This window comes from Myotis brandtii, unplaced genomic scaffold (genome assembly GCF_000412655.1).
Source record: "Myotis brandtii unplaced genomic scaffold, ASM41265v1 scaffold217, whole genome shotgun sequence".
In the NCBI taxonomy this organism is placed as follows: Eukaryota; Metazoa; Chordata; class Mammalia; order Chiroptera; family Vespertilionidae; genus Myotis; species Myotis brandtii.
This window is the reverse complement of record NW_005358137.1, coordinates 1,275,298-1,298,269: the sequence shown is the minus strand read 5'-3', so window position 1 is coordinate 1,298,269 and position 22,972 is coordinate 1,275,298. Positions and strand designations below refer to the sequence as shown.

Below are 22,972 nucleotides of genomic sequence, written 5' to 3'. Positions count from 1 at the left end.
TGCGTCGGCGAGTGTGGTGCACGGGGAGCTCGAGCTAGCTCGAATAAAGACTCTTTTGCTTTTGCATCGGACTCAGCTGGCTCCCTGGTGGTCCTTTGGGGATCCTGAAATCTGGGCATAACACTATGTTTACCAAAAGGAGTGTATATTAAGTTGAGGAGCACTATAGGGAGAGCTTTTGTCCAGGGGAGATTAAAGGCTTCTGAAATTTTGGCTAGTTGAACTTTTATTGTACCATACTACATTCCACCAAACCAGAGGACTGAGGTTGATAAGCACAATAACAATTGTGGATTTTATTATTTTCCCAGTGAAATGAGTCCATGGTCACTGTGACTCACTCAGAGGAAATTCCCCAATTGGGAATTATTTTTTCTCTAACAATTTACCAACCATTAAGGCTATTGTTCCCCTGTAAGGGAATGCCTTGAACTAGTGAGAAAACATACAAATCATAACTAATATATATCTGTATCCCTGAAATGGTGGTATTTGGATAAAATATAATTGCCATACCTCAAATTGACCTAAAAGAAGTGGAAAATGTCATTGGGATCTATGAATTGGTTTTCCTGGGTTATATTTTGAATAAATGGAACATCTGCTATACTCTTTATGAGCTACAGTAGGAGAAAGTTTCCAGTAATATTGTTTACTCCATTAAATCATCTTTTCAGGTCTCCAATGTGTTAGCTCAGTATAGGGAGTTTTGGGCCCCTATTGGTGAGATTGATATCTGATTGGGTCCAATCCACTTCTGTTTGCCTGGGTCAAAGGTTCCCCCTTTTTGTTGCCATATCCTTTTTTTTTCTTCCACAGCTCTGTTGGAACTGTAAAAGATAGTCTGTTATTGATTTAATAGAAAGCAAGGAGCATTCTCAGGTATGAATAACTTGACTGTTTAACGCCACCTGCCTAGCTGCAGCATAGGCTAAATGGTTTCCTTTTGCTTCCATGGCGGTAGTTTTAGAGTATCCTGGGATTTTGATAATTGCTAATTGTTTGGGTTGCTGAATGAAATCTAATAATTCTGCAACCAATTTTCCATTTTACATGAGCTGCCCTGAGAAAGTTAAGAAGCCTCACTGCTTCCATAACATTCCAAAGTCATGAGCTACACCAAATGCATAGTGACTATCAGTGCAAATATGGGCTACTTGATCTTTGGCCAACTGACAAGCCCAAGTTAGAGCAATTAGTTCAGCTTGCTGTGCAGATTTTATTTCAGGTAGATAGAAACTTTCAATTATGTCCACCATGGAAGTTATTGCATATCCAGCTCTGTAATGTCCCATTTATCTTTCAGATAAGATCCATCTTTAAACCAAGTTAAATCAGCATTATCATTGGCCGTTTCCTGTAAATCATTTCTAGGAACCAGAAGGTGGTCAGTAAGCAAAACACAATTGTGGGTGTGTTCATCCTGTAAAGCAGGTAACAAAGTTGCAGGGTTTCGACCATTACACCAAGTAAAAGTAGTATTAGGTGCAGAAAGCAGGAGTAGTTCATAAGAAGCCAATGGACTGACAGAGAAGTGTTGGGTGTGATGAGAGTTCAGTAAAGATTCAACAGAATGAGGAACATGAATAGTTAAAGGAGAGTCCATAATTATCTCTTCTGTTTGTGTACATAACATGGCTATAGCAGAGATGGCCCTCATCCAGGGAGGGACCCCTTTTGCTACTGAGTCTAATAGCTCACTATCATAGCCTATAGGTTTATGATGATCTCCGTGTTTCTGAGTTAGAGCTCCTAAAGCATTCCCTTTATTTTTATGTTGAAAAGGAAGAAAGGAAATTTGTAAGTAGGTTGTCCCAGAACAGGAGCTTTATATTATACTTCCTAAAGCCTTGTAGAGGCTTGTTTCTCTTTGGGGTTCCATTGAATTGGATCAGGTTGATCTGACTTTAATAGGACATGTAGAGGATGGGTCATTACTGAAAAATTTGGAAACCAGTTGCGACAATATCCATTCAAACCCAGGAATTCTCTAAGCTGCTTTCTTCTTTTTGGAAGAGGAAAAGATAGGATCCCTCTGAGTCTCTCAAGGTTAATCAGTAGCCCATCTTTAGGTATGAGGTGACCAAGGTGTTTTACTTGAGGTAAGCAAAATTGAAGCTTATCCTTTGAGACCTTATGACCTTTTACAGCTAGCTGTTGTAATAGGTAAATTGTGTCCTTTGGGCAGTCTAGTAATGTCCTAGAGCACAAAAGTAAATCATCCACATATTGGATTAAAGTGGAATCTCTAGGAAATTTAACATCATTTAAATAAATTTTTAATATCTGGGAGAAATAGGTGGGACTCTGTATATTCCTGGGGCCTTACAGTCCAAGTAAATTGGCAATCTTCCCAGGTGAAGGTAAGAGATATTGACTGTCTTTTTCTACTGGAATGCTGAAAAAGGCACTACATAAATTTATTACTGAAAAATATTGGCAGTCCCCAGGAAGAGCTGATAACAAGGTAAATGGAACCACAGGATGTCTCAGAATAACTATCTTATTTATAGCTATAAGATCCTGTAAAAAATCTCCATACTTTTCCATTTGGTTTTTTTACTGGAAGGATAGGAGAATTACAGAGACTTATACATGGAATTTTAAGTCCCCCTTTTAAGTAATCTTGTATAATGGGATTAATTCCAGTTAGTGCATCAGGTCTTTAAGGATATTGGTGAATATTAGGTAGAGGCAAAGTATTATCAATAGTTATTTTAGCCCTAGCTGGTTTGGCTCAGCAGTTGGAGTATCAGCCTACAGACTGAAGGGTCCTATTCCAGTCAGGGGCGCATACCTCGGTTGCAGGCTCGAACCCCAGCCCCAGCCAGGGTGCATGCTGGAGGCAACCAATCAATGTTTCTCTCTCTGTGTCTCCCTCTCCCTTCCACTCTCTCTAAAAGTCAATGGAAAAGATTTCCTCGGGTGAGTATTAACCAAAAAAATAAAAATAGTTATTTTAATAGGAGTGACTTACTTGATCTTGCCATTGGAAAGGCCCAAAATTGCATTGGAATGTCCTGCAACAAACATTCAGTCTCAAGATTATTTTTCCTTATGTACAAGTTTCTTTAAAATCATTATTTTTCCAATTGATTCAGTATCCAATTCATTTAGTTCTAAATACATTTCACCCTTCTGGGAAAAAAGATACTAGTATGTGGGCATCATGGGTTTCAAGAAAATCTCTCCCTATTAGGTGAATTGAGACTGATTTGACTAGTAAAAATATATGTTGCCCATAACATTCCCTAGTTGGAAGGGGATAGGTTCTGATTTAACAACAGTCCTTGGTTAGTTAGATACCCCTATCATTTGTACAGAAGCTTTCTTCTGAAGAAGAGGGCTAAGAATGGATAAAATAACCCCAATATCTCCAAGAGCCTTAGTAATTTCCCTTTATGATAATTTTAATTTATCTTAAAGTATTAGTAAGGAGAAGGAGAAATGCTCTCTCATAGTCCTCAGAGTAGCTCTATGCTTGCTTCTATTTTTTTTCTTTTCCTAAATTCTATTTTAGTTTTCTACAATCCTTCTATAGCAACCTGGCGTTTTAGAGTAAAAATAGACTCATCTCTACCCTTTTCTAAGAGACCTTTGTGTACCTCTGACCTGATTGCTTAATTGTTGGAGATGTAAGTTCATGATTTTGGGCCCCCTGTTTAAAAAGTTTGAGGACCCCTGGCTTAATTGTTGGAGATGTAAGTTCATGATTTTGATAGATTTATCTTTTTCTCTCCTTTAAATAGTTTTACATAGTTCATCAGCCAGAATAGCCAGTTCATCATTATGTGTGGTCTGACAGTTTATATTGTTTAAGCAAAGTTACAAGCTCTTCATCTAGTCCTTCCAAAAATGTCAAATTTAATAAGGGATCATTTTGATGATCGTTAAAACTATCTGGAGACAGACCTGAGTATTGTTGGAAAGTTTTTCAAAACGTTCAAAGATATCAAGCACTGATTCATCAGGCTTTCTTTTACATTGCTGGATATAGGTCCCGTTCATTTTCCAGGGGAAAATGTTAGGTATGGCTTGGTAAAGCCAGTGAGCTAATTCCCTGCATTTTTCCTAGTCTGTCTCTGTTTTAAAAAACACTCTACATACGTATGCGAGCTAACCTTATTCAGCCATTCTATTGCCCTTCTCTCAGAAACCAGTAGGTATATTATTTGCAACAGGTCAGAATAGCCAGGATCATATGTTCTAACAAATTCCTTTGTACCCATAGAGGTCCTTCTTAATTATGTGATGGTCCAAGGAACTTATACAGTCACTGGTTCCCTTCTACCTGAGACTCTTTTTTTCCCCTGAAGGGAGCTGCTAGAATTCTTGGCTTATCCTTGTCTGAATTTCTATTTTCATTCTCCCCTAGTTCAATAGAAAGTGGTAGTAGAGGAGATATAAATGAAAGAAAGAAGGTAGGGGGAGGGCAAGTCTGGACAAGGTAGCTCAGAGAGCAAAGGATATAATGGAAGAGCTGTAGAAGGGATGTTGGCATTTATTAGCTTCAGAAACCTTCTTTAGTTCAGAGATAGTCTCTAAAATTTTCTTATTAACTTCCTGTAGAAAAGATAATTTATCTGAGCCTCTCCTAGAAGCTTCTAATTTCCAATCAAGATAAGCTTCTCATTCTTTCAGTTTAATTTTAGAGCTGGCTTTTTCTTATTGAGCATGCAGAAAAATCAATTTGGAGATGTCAAAAATTCCTCACTTTGGGACTTTCAAGCTGATACCATTTTTGGTTAAATTTTCTCATTTCTATAGATGCTTGCAATTTGAAGTTCCATACAAATTATACATATAACCTGCAGGAGTATTAACAGAAGCTAAAGTTTTTTGGGTAACAGAAGCTAAGGTTTTTGGGGTCCGTCAACCTTACAGGCGTGATTTCCCATGTTAATTTTAGTTTTCTTTGGATATCTACAGAGTCTGAACAAATTTCTAGGGATGTTGTGTGGTGGGTTGAAGTGTGCAGCTTATGGGTTGAGCTCCAAGGAGCTGTCACCTCCCCAGTCACTTTTCAAACCTCTTATGTGTCTTGATTTCTCTCCCAGCTGTCCAGTACCGCTGTGAGGACTCAGAGTACTAAGTAACCAACTCACACTCCAGGACAAGTCAATTATTTAATTACAATTGACTTGGAATTCCCTATGAAGCTCATGCGTGTAGTGAGGGATACCCTCTGACACTTCCACAAAGATTCTTAGTCACCTAAGAATACCTGAAGTTCAAGCTGGAGGGAGGAAGTACCCCTTATCTTCAGAGCCAAATGAGTTCAGGCTTTCATTTATCCAACAAAAGTGTTGTTGTTCAGATTTTCAGTTAAGTAGTTCCAATTGAAAAAAAACAAAATTAAAACCAGCCACCCATCTCAACTCCTATCCTTTAGTGCCACCTCGAAGATTTTTCTAAGAACAGCTCAAATAAAGTCAGGCCCTCTACCACAAGCAAGGGAAGGTTGTGAATTCAAAGAGATGACTCGCCCAAGTTTACCTGATGTGAGGTTGGGAGCCAGTGGGGCTCAATGGGCCCTTGCTGGTACCTAGCATTGGGTCCAGGTTCACAGGGTGGTACTGAAGGTTGGGAGCCAGTGGGGCTCAATGGGCCCTTGCTGGGGTCTAGGTTCACGGGGTGGTCCTGGATGAGCTTCTTTGGAATCCTGCCAACTGCAGCAAGTAAATGTCAGTGTAAGAAATGTTGAAACCTATTGCATTTTTATGAGTTTATTTCAGCCAAACTGATAACAGTTGCCGGGAAGCAAAATCTCAATAGATTGAGGAAATGTTCTGGAAAATGGCAGTTTTACTGCTTATTTTATATATCAGAATCAAAGAGGAAGATGTAAAGGTGTTACATGAAATTCATTGGTTATAGATTAGGGAGGCAGGAGAAAACAAAATCTCTGGGATTGGGTAAAAAGTAAAACAAATCACATCTGTAATTATAGGATAGTTAACAGTCAACAATTAACATGATAACAATAACAATAAGGGGATTTGTGGTCTCTACTTTTTTTTTTCCTCCAGTGGTTGTATTCTGAGGCATCCAGGAAAAGCGGAAATTACTTTGCTATCCCAAAAGTATGTTATCTTATATGCCTCAAGACATCAGATAGGCTCAGTTAAGGTGAAGATTGACTTTTGTCAGGGAAGATACCCACCATGAATTACTTTTAGTTTTAATTTCAGACCATCCTATATGGTTACTTGCTGTTGCTGTGTTTGTAAGTCTGCCATGCAGTCCTCCCATCACAAAAATTTGATTCTTTTCTATCCAGCATATGTATTCTTTAAAAAACTAGCAGGGGAAAAAAATATACCAACTACTACTAGCAGGGGGAAAAAAAACATACCAACTTGGAATGTCAAGGTAACCAAAAAGAAGAAAAGAAAATTGCTGTTATCTGACTCTCCATATTTAACCTTTTGACATTGAGGTGTATGGTTTTTGATAGTTAATGTATTGACATGGGTTACATTGTTTGTGTACATAGCTTCTTTTTTCCCACTTGTCACAAATGAACTTCTTTTCTAATCATCACATGTTCTACATAATTTCCCATGGCTGTCCAAACACCCTTTTATGAATATTCCAGTCTCTCTGACTAGACTCCTGTTGTTGAGCATTTTCAATGGTTCTCAACCTTCCTAATGCCTCGACCCTTTAATACAGTTCCTCATTTTGTGGTGACCCCCAACCATAAAATTATTTTCGTTGCTACTTCATAACTGTAATTTTGCTACTGTTATGAATCGTAATGTAAATATCTGATATGCTAGATGTGTTTTCCAATGGTCATGACCCACAGGTTGAGAACCGCTGATTTAAGTTGTTTTTTAATTTTTTCTCTAGATAAAGGTTTCAAAAAACATGAGCAATTCAGTTTTTACAAATACCCATCCCACTTCCTTAGAATGAATTCTTATATGTAAAGTTTTTAGGTTAAAGGTTATGTGAATCTCTTAGGTATTTGCTATGCACTGCTTACTCTGGAAGAGTCATCAGAGTTACCAAGAATGGATGAAAATATCATTTCTTTGAACTCTTTATGGAACTGGATACTATCGACATTTTTTAGCATCAAATTGAAAAGTACAAATGACATCCAATTTTTGTTGTTGTTCATCTGACCTTTAATTACAATTGAGGTCAAATTTTCCCCTGCCTATTTGTTAGCCATTTGTATTTCTTCTTTTATAATTTGCCGGTTCATGTTCTTTGCTCATTTTTCTATTAGGTTAGTAATATCTTTTCTTATTAACTTGTAGGAACTCTTTTTATATACATTTGTACAATTCGTTGTAATATTTGAGCAGTTTTATTTATATTCACCATTTATTTTTCTTAATGGTGTTTTGGACACAAAGTCTTTTTCATTAATATCTTCATTTATCTATTTATGCATTTGAGTATCACAATTGATAAGTTTCTACATATAAATTAAGAGTTAGCCTAGATGACTCTCGGAATTCCAGACCTAGCAGGATTCATATTTAAATTGAACTTGGAGAAAATTTCTAGTAGAATTGAGCCAATAATTCTAGGTATCCTGTTCAGTGTAATTAATAGGACACTTTTATCTTTTGTAAGATCTGAAATATGGAACTATCACTATCAGTCATTTTGCAAATATGTGCCTCTTAATTGAATTTCTGAGTCCTTTCTGCTGGCTTCTGGGAAGGCAGAAAAGTGAGGAACTAGTTGATTGGTATTGACTTAGGCTTCAGACTGCTGAGAACAGTGAGACAGTCTCCAGTCTTTGCTCCTGGCTTCCAAATGTATGAAATCAAACAGTTTTTATGAGTTAACAGATAAGTTAAAACCCATGCAGCCCTGGCCAGTGTGTCTTGGTTGAAGTATCATCTTGTCCTTCAGAAGGTGGCAGGTTCGATCCCCAGTTAGGACACATACCCAGTTTTCAGATTTAATCCCTAGTCAGATGCTTAAGGGAGGCAACCGATTAATATTTCTCTCTCGCATCCATGTTTCTCTCACTTCCTCTCTCTCTCTTCCTCTCTCTCTCAAATCAATAAGAACATGTCCTCAAATGAGGATTTTAAAAAACAACCCATGCATAATCCATTCATAAGCACTATCAGAAGGCCCATGGTAACATTGTTGTCTGGTGACATTTTTCAGATAGGGAACTTCAGTTTGTGAATGCTTTCAAACCCCGTGTGAGATGTGTAGAGCAGCTTGTTCACTCTTTCCTGGACTTTTGTTCTGGTACTGTATGGGTTAGTGTTTCCAGTCTCAGACTGAAAAATCATTCACTTTGGGGGCTTCCTTAGAAATATGTCTTTCAAAAAGATCTGCAAATAATTAAGATGTTTTTCCTGACTCTATAGAATTTGTTTTGAACTACAAACCGCAGACCATTCCTTGTTTGAATTTGATTTTTGTTTCTGTCCTTGCTTATCATTATTCCCTGCTCCTTAGGGACTTATATTGTAGATTTCTTTATGATGGATGATAACCCATTGGGGAGATCTGCTGATCTCTTTGTTGGCTCCATGGCCAGTAGAGTCAAATCAACCATTCTCATGTTGTAATTTGATAACTCATCAAAATTCTTATAGATATAAAATTCTCATCTTTGAGAAATTATAGAATTATCTTATAAGGTGAGTCCTTTTATAAATTTCTCTATGAAAAAAATAATACAAATCCTAGAAATATGTATAGTACGTAATGAAAATAAATGAGATAAAATATACAAAGTAAATGAAAACCTGCAGTATGCTCACCACTTTATGACTTCACTTTATTTACCACCATGGTTAAAAAAAAATAGGGCACTATTGGCTGTGGTGTTACTCTGATCAAGCATACAAGGAGTTACTAGAAGGATGTTTTCAGTATTATTAAAGCATTTTATTCTGTGTTCTTTTGAAGCCCAGCTCAGCTAAAGCAAAGGGGGTCTAATATGAAGGGGATATGCAAAACAGTGAGATATATTGTGTATCATAAAGAAGAGACTAGTGGGAAGTTATATGAGTCATTGACAAACCAAAAGTTTTCATTGTCTACAAATTCTTCAATAGAAAATGTGGAAAGCTTCAGCAGTCCTCTATCAATTTTATTTTTAAAACTAGAGGCCTGGTGCATGAAATTCTTGCACTCAGGGGGTGGGGGATTCCCCAGCCTGGCCTGTGCCCTCTCACAGGCACTTGGGAGAAGAAATTTCAATGAGTTGCTCACTTAGATCTCCCCAAAGAGATAGGCCCTGCCCACCCATCCAGGGCTCCTCAATGGATTGCCCCAAAGAGGTAGGCCAGAGCCAGGGGTCCCACCTCTGCGCTGCACTGAGCCGCCGGGACCCGCCTCCACGCCGCGCACACTGCGTCAAGTCCCCACCCACCCGCCTGCGCCTGCTGTGCACGCAGCCTTCTAGTGATGGATTGTTACGGCATGAGGGCATCATAGTGTGAGGGCGTAACGACCACATAGGCTTTTATTAGTATAGATGTGTGTTAAGACAGTGGCTATCTTGAACTCATGCCAAGAAATTATTAGTTACAGTTGTTGCGTAAGGTAATATGAGGGAGAAATACATATTTGAAGTGCTCTCGGAAAGATTGAATTATTTGAAATATCAGAAAGAAAAAATTATAGCTTTATAACTACAGAATTTTGGTCAGTTCTTTTTGTTCATATTCTAAAATGCTTTTCATATACCCAGGATTATTGGACACACAGAGTAGGAACTTCAGTCTCCTTGGGGACAGCCTAGATCAGGATCTAGAAATGAGACATGCCAGGATAGTATATATGGCAGTCAAAGACCTGGTACTACTCTTCACCTCTTTTTTCTGGAAGATTCTAGAAGCAGGTGCAGAGCAATGGTTCTTGTAGGCAGCTGAAATTGGGGCTCTATGGGAGCCAGCCCTGAGCTTCAAGGGAAGGACACTCTACTGAACCCCAGTCTGCAGATACAGGGATACTGTGCAGATCACCCCAACAGAGACTTGTCACAACTGGAGTAAAATCCAGGGATCACTTTATACATGTAGAGGAATCCCAAGGCTAACTTGAGACTAAGTCCTTTGGCCAAGGAGACTACAACTTCTTAAATACCCTGAAATCAGCTGATCCATCCTCTAGGATAGGCCAAGGGCCCAGGAAGCCATACAGTCCTGGGGAGGGCAGAGGGCAGAGGGCAGGAGTATGTTGCAGGAATATCAAGGCCGATGATGACAGTGGCTGTGTTTTTCAAAACCAAACTTACAAGGTCAGATCTTCCATGTTCTGCCTCAGTGATTCTCCCTGTGAGGACATTTTCGCCTTCTTTCATGTTAATTACAAGGAAAGATTATCATCTTCCCTCTTGTTTACTGGAAAATTCTGTTGTAACTACTTCACCCTTGGACTAACATGACCTGTGAGGCTTGGTCCAGCTCCATTCTTCATATTAATGTGTAGAATCTCACCTCCCTTTCCCACAGATTGTGTTGGACACTGCACTGTATTTACTACTATTGTCAGATACCAATGAAAAGTGAGCAACTCATCAAAGTTCCCTCTCCCAACCGCCTAGGCAAATCACTTCTGAGTAAGAAGTGAGAAAGAAACATACTCTGGCAGCAGGACGATGCTATCATTGGTGGTTTTACTCTTGTTACCAGCATATTTTTAAGAGTGCTGACCTGCGAATTAAGAGATATTAACCTATCCTGTTAATTGCCACTTTTTCTCTACCTCTTAATTTGGCTGTGATAAAATCTGTGCCCACCTCCTTGCCCAGTACATGAGGTGATGTGATAAGACAGTTCAGTGCCCTTTGAAAACAGTAAAACAGTATAGTGGTTAAGTTTCCCAGGCTCCCCAGCAGACTTAGCAACAGAGCAACTTTATTCTTGATTGAAGATTATCATTTAGAACAGTTCTTTTTTTGCTTAGTGACTCCTCCTCAGCCACCAAGTTTTTACGCAATTTTCCCATTTGGGGGAGGTTCGGGGGTCATTTATCTGTAGAGGAATGGGGATACCACGAGGTCACATTTTTCCAGATCTCTTTCTCAAACCACTGAAGGGCTCATGCAATGAAAGAGAAAATCTTGGATAAACCAATCCAGATTAACAGAGGCGGTCGCATCTCATACACATATTTCACAGGTAGAAAAACACTTCTGCATAAGATTCAGTCCTCCAAAAGAAAGTATTATTTCTAATGTAAGTTATTACAAAGAATTAAATTCTGCTGGAAAATAATCAGATGTTATTCTATCTTGAAGACATTTTAATTTCAGTTAAATGTCAGAAAGCAATTAAATCCTAAGTAAAGCTTAACCTAAATTGTATTTGAAGATTGAGTCTTTGAGACAAGGGGAATATAGCTACAGTTTGTTATTTCTTTGTGCTTTCTTTCAAACACTGTAGGCAACAGCATTATTGAAAAGAGCCCTTACAGAAGAGGGTGAAGATAAGTCGGCCATTCACAGTAATGAATCATCTTGCAGCTTGCCATCCATTCTGAATGACAAAAGTGAAATAAAGGAAGCAAAATACGCTCCGTGGTTCAACAGAGTCCTTACCTGGGAACAAGGTAACTATTGTTAAAGGGTTGGTCCACAGCAAAAACCCATTCAGAGTCAACGTGACACCTTCTTTCTCAAGGTGTACCTATAAAATAAAGGGGACGAGAGAATACCTCTGATTTTAATATGCATAATAGGTTGTTTTACATACCGCCTTTCAATAAATATATGATTTTGTTTAGTCTCACAGGGATAGGAAACCTAATTGTAGGGCTGCAGTGTTACTGAATTTCCAATAAATTACGTTTTTATAAGTTATGAAATCTTAACAAAACTAATCACTGGGCAGTAGATAATTTTGATCATCCTACAAAGATGAAGATGATTCCATTAAAATGATTCCATAAAGTTCTGTAAAGTATTTGATATCACTTAATAGAATTTACTCATAATTTATAAACATTCTTTTTAAGGTTGTCTTTATAACACAGTATTATAAAAGTCTAAACTGATGAATACGAATCAATGAATTTATGCCCTCTAAAATTTTAGTATCCAGAAATTGTGACTATTTTAACATTACTATTAAAATATGTCAGTAAGCCACTATAGTGGTATTTCCAATACAGCAATGAGTTACTCAGGATGTATTCAGAAGTTGATATACATGCACAGAATTTAAGACTCACTGTTTTAAGCCCCCTTCAAATTTGATAGATGTCAGGCTAAATAATTTTTTCATGAAAACAACATAGAGATACCTTAGTTTTAGAAAAGTTTTCCTTTTAGAAGGAACAGTACTATTCCAGGCAAGAAATAAACTGGAGGATTAAAAAAAAAGGAGGTGGGGAGACAGTGAAAATAATAGGAATGGTAGTTGTAAAAAAAATCAAACAAAGGCCTAGTCCATAAATATAACCCTGACATACATTTTTATTGTCATGTGTTTGATTTTTAGAAGTTTCAAGCACCTGCAGAGATGAGAGCAAGGAAGAAAGCATGGCAGCAAATGTTCCAATCACAGGTAAAGTTATGGTTGCCTAAGAGTTGCAAACACAGAATTCAACCTTGTTATATAATCAGTACATTCTAGGTTGGTGATATGTGAACTCCACTAAGAGCATGTATATTTGACTACCACATGCTGGAGCAGGAGAGTAATTATAAGAGCACATAATTATAATGTGCAAACTTAACGTTAACACAAACTAAGGTGGAAAATAACCGTGTCTATTGAATTCTTCATAATCATGTTATACATTTACACATGCGAGCATCCCCCATCACCTAGCCTTTCAGCACCTGCGTCTGTGAAAGGGTCAGTCTCCATGGGGAACACCCAGTCATTATATGGTAAACTACAGATGTTTCTGAGTTTACTCTTTTCTTTCCTGTGATAATTGAATGTGTGTCATTAAAATAAGAGCAAGGGGGAAAGTACCAGAAAGGAAGCTTGCTTGTGCCTCAGTTGCAAAGCCTGGCTGATAAATACACAATTTTAGCAATAAGGCTTCATCAAGACTTATTAAGTTTTCTGCACATGTATTAGGCTTATTAAGATGAAATCTGAATATCATTACTTTTTTTTAGTTTTAGAGTATCAACAGCAGCAATTAGTATTCTGAACAGAATTCTATTTGTCATGCATCTAAATTTAATAGTGCCTTGTTTTTTAAAGAGCTGTGCTACTTCATTATAAATTCAAAGGTCTGACTTTAAATATTTATACAAGTAAATACACCATTGCACCAAGGTACTGAGGCATGCATCTGTATGTATTGTAGTAATGTTGTTTATATGCAGGAAAGAATGGCTTTCTTTTATGGCAGTACAATTCATGGCCTGATGATTAATTTTTTAAGCTCATGTTTCTGTGATGAACTCTGGTTTTGAAAAAGGAGTTTATAGTAGAGAAATTATTGTGTGTATTCTACATCAGATAATATTTCACTCCAAAATGCAGAGGTTTTCTTTTCTTTTAAATATTTCCCAGGTATATATTTATTGTCTTCTTATTCTTCATTTTGAGAAAACACTGGTAAAGTTCCCTCTTTATTTTTTTAATGGATTTTTAGAGAAGGGGGGGAAGAGAGAGAGAGAGAGAGAAAGAAAGAAAATCAGTTGGAAACCTCCCCAAAATGCCCTAACCTGGGATTGAACCTGCCACCTTTTGATGCATGGGATGATGCTTCAACCAACTGAGCCACACTGGCCAGAACTTTAATTTTTTTAATAGAAGTGTTAATGATCCCAAACTACAAATAACCAATAAGTTATTTGGATGCTTTTCCCTTGCATGTACCTATGAATGCATAAGTATCTAATAACCTCTGAACTTATTTCAATTAAAAGTATAAAAGCTTATTAGGAGAAACCAGGAAGTGGCTTCATTGCCCATTCCTACTTGTCTTTTAAGTATTATTTTCAATCATCCCCTGCTGCGAGTAGATGACTCTCCCAAAAATTATTGCAAATGTTATTATCTCATAAAAATTTTATTGAGGTATAATTGATATATATGGCACTATGTTACTTTCAGGTATACAGTGTAATGATGCAATATATGTACACATTGCAAAATGATCATCACAGTAAGTCTAGCTAACATCCATCACCACACAGTGTTACAAATGCTTTTCTTGTTGTGGAGAACTTTTAAGATTTACTCTCCTAGCAGTGTTCAAATATGCAATACAGTATTATTAACCTCAGTAACCATGCTGTTCATTACCTCCCCATGACATTTATTTTATAACTGGAAATTTGTACCTTTTTTTGGCCTTTCAAAATTTTATTTTTTAATTACAGTTGACATACAATACTATATTAGTTTCAGGTGTACAACATAGTGCTTAGACATTTATATAACTTGCGAAGTGATCACCCCTATAAGTTTAGTATCCATCTGACACCATACATAAATATTACAATATTATTGACTATATTCCCTAAGCTGTACTTTACATCCCTGTGACTATTTTTATAACTGTCAATTTGACTTTTTAATCCCTTTCATCTTTTTCACCCACCCCTCAACTCCCCCCATCTGGAAACCATCAATTTGTTCTCTGTATCTATGAATTTATTTCTGTTTTGTTTGTTTATTTATTTTGTTTTTAGATTCCACATGTAAGTGAAATCATATGGTATTTGTCTTTCTCAGTATGAATTATTTTACTTAGCATAATACCCTCTAGGTCCATCAATGTTGTTGTAAATGATAAAATTTCATTCTTTTTTATAACTAAGTAGTATACCATTGTATATATGTACCACATCTTCTTTATCCATTCATCTATCCATGGACACTTAGGTTACTTCTATATTTTGGCTGTTGTAAATAATGCTGCAATGAACATAGGGTTGTATATATCTTTTCAAATTAGTTTTTTCTGTTTCTTCAGATAAATACCCAGAAGAAGAATTGCTGGGTCATATCGTAGTTCTATTTTTAATTTTTTGAGGAACCTCCATACTGTTTTCCATAGCAGCTACAACAATCTGCATTCCCACTAACGATGCTTAAAGGTTCTCTTTTCTCCACATCCTTGCCAACACTTGCTGTTTGTTAATTTACTGATAATAATCACTCTCACAGGTGTGAGGTGATATCTCATTGTGGTTTTAATTGTCTGAAAATATGTACCTTTTGACCCCTTCACCCATTTTGCTCACCTCCTACCCCTGCCTCTGACAACCAGCAATCAGTTCTCTGTGTCTGCCTCATAGAATCCTATATAATAAAAGGCTAATATGCAAATTGACCCTAAAGGAACGACCAGTCGCTATGATGTGCACTGACCACCAGGGAGCAGACACTCAACGCAGGAGCTGCCCCCTGATGGTCAGTGCACTCCCACAGGGGGAGCCCCGCTCAGCCACAAGCCAGGCTAATGGCTGCAAGTGCAGCAGTGGTGGAGGGAGCCTCTCCCACCTCCTTGGCAGTGCTAAGGATATCCGACTGGAGGCTTAGGCCTCCCTCCCCCAACAGGAGTGGGCCTAAGCTGGCAGGTGGACATCCTCCGAGGGCTCCCAGGCTGCCAGAGGGATGTCTGACTGTCAGCTTAGGCCCAATTCCAAGGGAGTGGGCATAAGCCAGCAGGTGGACATCCCCCGAGGGCTGAGGGCTCCTGGACTGCAGGAGGGTGCAGGCCAGGCTGAGGGACCCCCCCCAAGTGCACCCGGCCTCTAGTTTCTTTATAAGAGAAGAGAAAGTTAAGTACCAGGATTTCAAAGCTTCCTTCTCATCATGCAGAAAGAGGTATGATGAGCCTAGAAGTAGTAAGAGCTATTTGCCATTAAAAGTTTTAAAGAAATTGCAATTCCAACAACCTGTCATTGGTCTATCAATAGTTAGCAGTTCGCCCTGGCCAGTTTGGCTCAGTGGATAGAGCGTCGGCCTGCGGACTCAAGGGTCCCAGGTTCGATTCCAGTCAAGGGCATGTACCTTGGTTGCGGGCATATACCCAGTGGGGAGTGTGCGGCAGCTGATCGATGTTTCTCTCTCATCGGTGTTTCTGGCTCTCTATCCCTCTCCCTTCCTCTCTGTAAAAAATCAATAAAATATATTTTTTTAAAAAATAGTTAGCAGTTCTAATTTTATTTATTTTCTAAATTTTATCTTATTGTTAACAGTATTACAGATGCCCCCCATTTTCTTCCCTTTGCCAACCTCCAGCCAGTCCCCACCCCATCCCAGCCTTCACTGCATTATTTTGTGCGTCCATGGGCTGTGCATATATGTATATAAATTCTTTAGTTAACCTCTTCCCCACACTGCACCCCTGCCCTGCTTCCTTCTGTTTTGTTTGTCAGTTTCTTTTGTTCATTAGATTCTACATATAAGTGAGGTCATGTGATATTTGTCTTTCTTTGACTGGCTTATTTCATTTAGCATAATAATTTCCATGTCCATCGATACTGTTGCAAAGGGTAAGAGATCCTTCTGTTTTACAGCCTCATAGTATTCCATTGTGTAAATGTACCACAGTTTTTTTATCCGCTCATGTACTGATGGGCACTTGGGCTGTTTCCAGATCTTAGCTTTTGTAAATACCACTGCTATGAACATAGGGGTACATATATCCTTTCTGATTGGTGCTTTGGGTTTCTTAGGATATATTCCCAGAAGTGGGATCGCTGGGTCAAAAGGCAGTATCATTTTTAATTCTCTTAGGAAACTCCATATTATTCCACAGTGGCCGCACCAGTCTGCATTCCCACCAGCGGTGTATTAGGGTTTCCTTTTCTCCACATCCTCACCAATACTTATCATTCGTTGATTTGTTGATGGTAGCCATTCTGGCAGGTGTGAGGTGATACCTCATTGTAGTTTTAATTTGCATCTTTCTGATGATTAGTACGTTGAGCATTTTTTCTCTTGGCCATCTGTATGACCACTTTGGAGAAGTGTTTATTCAGGTCCTTTGCTCATTTTTTAATTGGATTGTATGTCTTCCTTTTGTTGAGTTTTATGAGTTCTTTATATATATTGGAAATTGACCCCTTATCAAGATGTATCATTGGCAAATATGCTCTCCCAAACCATAGGTTCCCTTTTCATTTTGTTGTGCAGAAGATTTTTCAGTTTGATGTAGTCCCATTTGTTTATTTTTTTCTTTATTCTCCTTGCCCTAGGAGATGTACTGGTGAAAATACTGCTACATGAGATGTCTGAAATTTTACTGCCTATGTTTTCTTCTAGAATTTTTATAGTTCTGAGACTTACATTTAAGGCTCTTATCCATTTTGAGTTTATGGTGTAAGTTGATGGTCTAATTTCATTTCTTTTTGCATTTACCTGTCCAATTTTCCCAACACCTTTTATTGAAGAGACTTCATTGAGAGAGAATCATTGAGCATGCAATCTGGTCATGTGCCCTGACCAGGAATTGAACCGGTAGCCTCCTGGTTCATAGGTCGACACTCGATCACTGAGCCACACCAGCTGAACTCATTGTATATTCTTACCTCCTTTGTCAAATATTAATTGATTATAATGGCATGGGTCAATTTCTGGGGTCTCTGTTCTGTTCTATTAGTCTAGATGCCTGTTCATATGTCAGTACCAGGCTGTTTTGATTACAATGGCTTTGTAGTATAGTTTGATATCTGGTATTGTGATCCCTCTAACTTTGTTCTTTCTCAAGATTGCTGAGGCTATTCAAGGTCTTTTTTGGTTCCATATAAATTTTTGGAATATTTGTTCTAGATCTGTGAAGTATGCCATTGGTATTTTAGTAGTGATTGTGTTAAATCTGTAGATTGCTTTGAGTAGTGAGGACATTTTAATGAGGTTAATTCTTCCACTCTATGAACACGGTATATACTTCCACTTGTTTGTATCTTCCTCTATTTCCTGTTTAATGTACTATAGTTTTCCAAGTACAGGCCTTTTACTTACCTCCTTAGTTAAGTTTATTCCCAGTTATCTGATTTGTGTTGTTGCTGTTGGTAATGGGATTTTTTTAAGTTTCTTTTTCTGAGAGTTTATTATTGGTATATAAAAGTGCCATGGATTTCTGGGTGTTGATTTTGTATCCTGCTACTTTGCCAAATTCATTAATTAAACCTAGTAGTTTTTTAGTGGAATTTATAGGGTTTTCTATGTGCAATATTATGTCATGTGTGAAGAGTTTATTATTGGTATATAAAAGTGCCATGGATTTCAGGGTGTTGATTTTGTATCCTGCTACAAAATTTTTTTCTTGTCTAATCACTGTGGCTAGGATTAACAGTACTATTTTGAATGAAATTGATGAAAGCGAACAACTGTCTTGTTCCTGTTCTTGAGGGAAACACTTAGTTTTTGCCCATTGGGTTTGATATTGTCTGTTGGTTTGTCATATATGGCCTTTATTATGTTGAGGTATGTTCCCTCTATTCCCACTTTGCTGAGAGTTTTTATCCAAAATCGGTGCTTGGTTTTGTTGAATGCTTTTTCTGCATCTATTGATATGATCATGTGATTTTATCCTTCATTTTGTTAATATAATATATCATATTTATTGGTGTGTGAATATTTTACCAGCCTTGCATCTTTAAAATAAATCACACTTGGTCATGGTGTATGATATTTTTAATGTATTGTTGTATCTATTTGCTAATGTTTTGTTGAGGATTTTAGCATCTTATGGTCATCAGGGATATTGGCCTGTAATTCTTTTTCCTTCCACTTCAATTTTTTTTGTAATAGTTTGAGGAGAATATGTGTTGATTCTTCTTTCATTATTTGGTAAAACAGGTCTGTGAATTCATCCAGTCCCAGGCTTTTGTTTGCTGGGAGTATTTTATATTATTGCTTCAATTTTATTAGTTGTTATTGGTCTATTCAGGTTTTCTGATTAGATTTTTTCAGGAATTTGTCCATGTCAACCAGGTTGTCCAACTTGTTGGCATATAGTTGCTAATAATATTTTCTTGCAATTTTTTGTATTTCTGTGGTGTCAGTTGTTACTTTTCTTGCATTTCTAATTTTACTTATTTGGGTTCTCTCTCTTTGTTTCTTGATGATTCTGGCCAATGGTTCATCAATCTTATTTATCTTTTTTTCAAAATATATATTTTTATTAATTTCAGAGAGGAAGGGAGAGGGAGAGAGAGATAGAAACATCAATGATGAGAGATAAACATTGGTAGGCTGCCTCCTGCATGCCCTCAACAATGGAGCATGCAACCCAGGTATGTGCCCTGGACCAGAACCGAACCTGGGGCCCTTCAGTCCACAGCTGATGCTCTATCCACTGAGCCAAAGCAGCGAGGGCTATCTTTTCAAAGAACCAGCTCTTGGTTTCATTGATCTTTTGTATTGTTGTTTTAGTCTCTATGTCATCTATTTCCACTCTGATCTCTATTGTTTCCTTTATTTCACTTCCTTTGGCTTTTCTTGTTGTTCTCTTTCTAATTCTTTAAGTTGTAGCATTGGATCATTTTTTTTGAGCTTTTTCTTTTTATATATATACTTTTATTGATTTCAGAGAGGAAGGGAGAGGGAAAGAGAGATAGAAACATCAATGATGAGAGAGAATCATTGATTGGCTGCCTCCTGCATGCCCTCCACTGGGGATTGAGCTCGCAACCCGGGCATGTGCTCTTGACTGGAATCGAACCTGGGACCCTTCAGTCCACAGGCTGACGCTCTGTCCACTGAGCCAAACCAGCTAGGGCTTGAGCTTTTTCTTATTTCTTGAGGGAGGCCTATAATGCTATGAACTTCCCTCTCATAACTAGGCCCCATAGATTTTTGGTTATTGTGTTTTTGTTTTCATGTGTTTTCAGGAAGTTTTTTATTTCTTCCTTGATTTCATTGTTTAATAACATGCTATTTAGCCTCCATCTGTTTGAATGTTTTTGAGGTTTTTTATTGTAGTTGATTTATAGTTTCATGCCATTGTGATCCAAGAAGATCCTTGATATGATTTCAGTCTTCTTGAACTTGTAAAAGCTTATTTTGTCCTAAAATGTGGTCTTTGAAAATGTCCCTTGTGCATTTGAAAAGAATATATATCCTGCTGCTTTGGGATGAAATCTTTTGTAAATGTCAATTAAATCTATTTGATCTAATGTGTCTTTTAAAGTTACTGTTTCCTTGTTGATTTTTTTTCCAGTCTGGAAAATCTATCTAGTGATGTTAGTGGTGTATTAAAGTAATACAGTACTATGACTGTATTCTAATTCTCCTTTAAAGTCCTCCAGAAGTTTTAAAAATATATTTAGATGCTCCTATATCAGGTACAGATATGTTTACCAGAGTTAAATCTTCCTTTTGGATAGATCTCTTTTGTATTATGTAGTGACCTTCTTTGTCACTTTTATGGTCTTTGTTTTGAACTCTATTTTGTCAGATATAAGTATTGTTATACCCCCTTTTTTGTGTCCATTTGTATGGAATATTTTTTTCCATCCCTTCACTTTCATCCTGTCTTAGTCTTTTGTTTGAGGTGGCTCTCTTGTAGACAGCATATATATGGGTCATGTTTTGATGGTAATAAATTCCTTTAGTATACATATGGGTCATGTTTTATTATCCACTCAGGTACCCTATGTCTTTTGATTGGAGCATTTAATCCACTTACATTTAAGGGTATTACTTTTTTTAATCCTCACCCCAGGAGTGAGGCTATTTATCAGTTAATTTTTTTAGAGAGAGTGGAAGTGCAGAAGAGTGCTGGGAGAGAAACATTGACGTGAGAGGGACACATCAATTGGTTGCCTACTGCTCACACTCCAACTGGGGCCAAGTATTGAACTTCCAAATTAGGTACGAGTTCTTGACTGGGAATTGAAGCCACAACCATTCAGTCCATGGTCTGATGCTCTAACCACTGAGCAAACTGGCCATTATTATTATTGATTTTTTTTATTTATTGCCATTTTTATTCTTTATGCCTATGTACCTCTCTCTATTTCTTTTTTTTTTCCTTAGTATTATCCTTTAGTATTTCCTGCAATGCTGGTTTGGTGGTAATAAACTCCTTTAGCATTTTTTAGGTCTGAGAAGCTCTTTATTTCACCATTAATTTTTGAATTATAACCTTGCTGGAAAGAGTAGTCTTGGTTTCAGATTGTTGCTTTTCGTTATTTTGAATACTTCATGCCATTCCCTTCTGGCTTGTAGTGTTTCTGTCGAGAAATCAACTGACAGCCTTATGGGAACTCCTGAGGTAACTGATTGTCTCTCTTGCTGCCTTGAAGATTCTCTCTTTATCTTTGACATTTGCCATTTTAATTATGATGTGTCTTGGTGTATGTCTCTTGTGTTCATCTTGATGGCAACTCTCTATGCTCCTGAACTAGTGTAACTTTTTCCTTCACCTGGTTCGGGAAGTTTTCTGTCATTATTTCTTCAAACAGTTTCTCTATCTATTGCTCACTTTCTTCTCCCTGTGGTACCCCTATTATGGATGTTTTTCCATTTCATATAGTCCCAAAGTTCCCTTATACTGTCCCCATGCTTTTAACTATATTTTTCTCTCTGCTGCTCTGAGTGTGTTTTCTTCCATGTCTTCCAAATCATTGACTTGATCCTCTGCTTCATCAAGCCTGCCTTTAATTCCTTCCAGCGTATTTTTGATGTCAGATATACTATTCTTCATTTCCAACTGGTTCTTATTCATGGTTTCTATATCCTTTTTCATGCTGATGTATTTCCTACTCAGTTTCTTGTAGTTCCCATTAATTTCCTTGTAGTTCTCACTAAGGTCATTGAGCATCCTTATAATCATTACTCTGAACTCTGTCTAATAAATTGCTTACCTCCATCTCATTTAGCTGTTTTTCAGGAGATTCCTTCTTTTCTTTCATTTGGGGGTTGTTTCTTTTTAGTTGTCTCTTTGAGTTTGTTTCTATGTATTAGATAGAACTGCTATGACTCCCAGCCTTAATGGGGTGGCCTTTTGTAGCAAATATCTGTGAGACTCAGTGGAATGGTCTTCTTGAAAACCTGAGCTGGATGCCCTTTTGTGGGTTATTTGGGTTCAATTCTGACCACATCCAGCTGTTGTACAGGTGCAATAACCTCCTGGGAGCAGGTTGTGTGGGGTCACAGTAGGTAATCCTCTATTCCACAATACCACTCACTCCAAAGACTGGAACAGACCCTCTATTTTTTATTTACGGGTGGAAGGCAGTTGGCAGGGTTTTTTTGTTTTTGTTTTTGTTTTGTTTTCTTGTAATGTTTTATGCACATTGTATGCCAGAATACTAGACTTAAAGTAGCTTGGGCCGAAACCGGTTTGGCTCAGTGGATGGAGCGTCGGCCTGCGGACTGAGGGGTCCCAGGTTCGATTCCGGTCAGGGGCATGTGCCTGGGTTGCGGGCACATCCCCAGTGGGGGGTGTGCAGGAGGCAGCTGGTCGATGTTTCTCTCTCATCGATGTTTCTAACTCTCTATCTCTCTCCCTTCCTCTCTGTAAAAAATCAATAAAATATATTTTAAAAAAAAATAAAGTAGCTTGGGAGACATAAAAAAACAACAACAAAACTTTAAAACCATTTACTCTGTTCAAGCATTGCCATTCTGTCCTTGCCAGCACACTTCATGTCTTATCCCCCACAAACTGTTATCTCTCATGAAGTTAATGTTTGAGGGCCTCATACACCTTGGTTCTGCTTAATACTAAGTTCTTTACAATCATTTCTTCATTAAATTTTTGTATCTTTTGTCATGTTATTTAGAAATTTGGCCTTTAGTAAAGTAAGGCAAATATATAGTTTGATTTAAGATAGATTCTGCCTTCCCATTTATAATACTTCTGTTGAGGCATTCCTATTTGTATGGGCTGAATTAGTTCTAGAATATTTTAAAAAAGGAATATACCAGAGGCTGTCCTCTGGGGGTTGAGGAAATGTGGCAGTTGAGCCTGGTCTTCGGCATCAGCCATCAGTGTCTGCTCTTTATTCCCTGATCATTTCTGCACCACTCTGAGCCTCTGTATTGGAAAAGCAGACATACATAGTACCTGGCAATATTGCCTTAAAATTGAAATGATGTCA

General features: G+C 37.7%; 1 protein-coding gene across 8 annotated transcripts in view; it reads left to right on the top strand.

Moving 5' to 3' along the window:
* Nucleotides 1-22,972, top strand: part of KIZ (kizuna centrosomal protein) — a 119,799-nt gene that overhangs the window by 75,567 nt on the left and 21,260 nt on the right. For all 8 annotated transcript variants that reach the window (XR_001362058.1, XM_014539478.1, XM_005865974.2 and 5 more), the window contains 2 exons: nt 11,382-11,547; nt 12,438-12,503. Coding sequence is in view for 7 of the 8 variants with exons in the window: in XM_014539478.1 (XP_014394964.1) it covers nt 11,382-11,547; nt 12,438-12,503 (232 nt within the window). In the remaining variant the exon portion in view is untranslated. The remainder of the gene's footprint in view (nt 1-11,381; nt 11,548-12,437; nt 12,504-22,972) is intronic.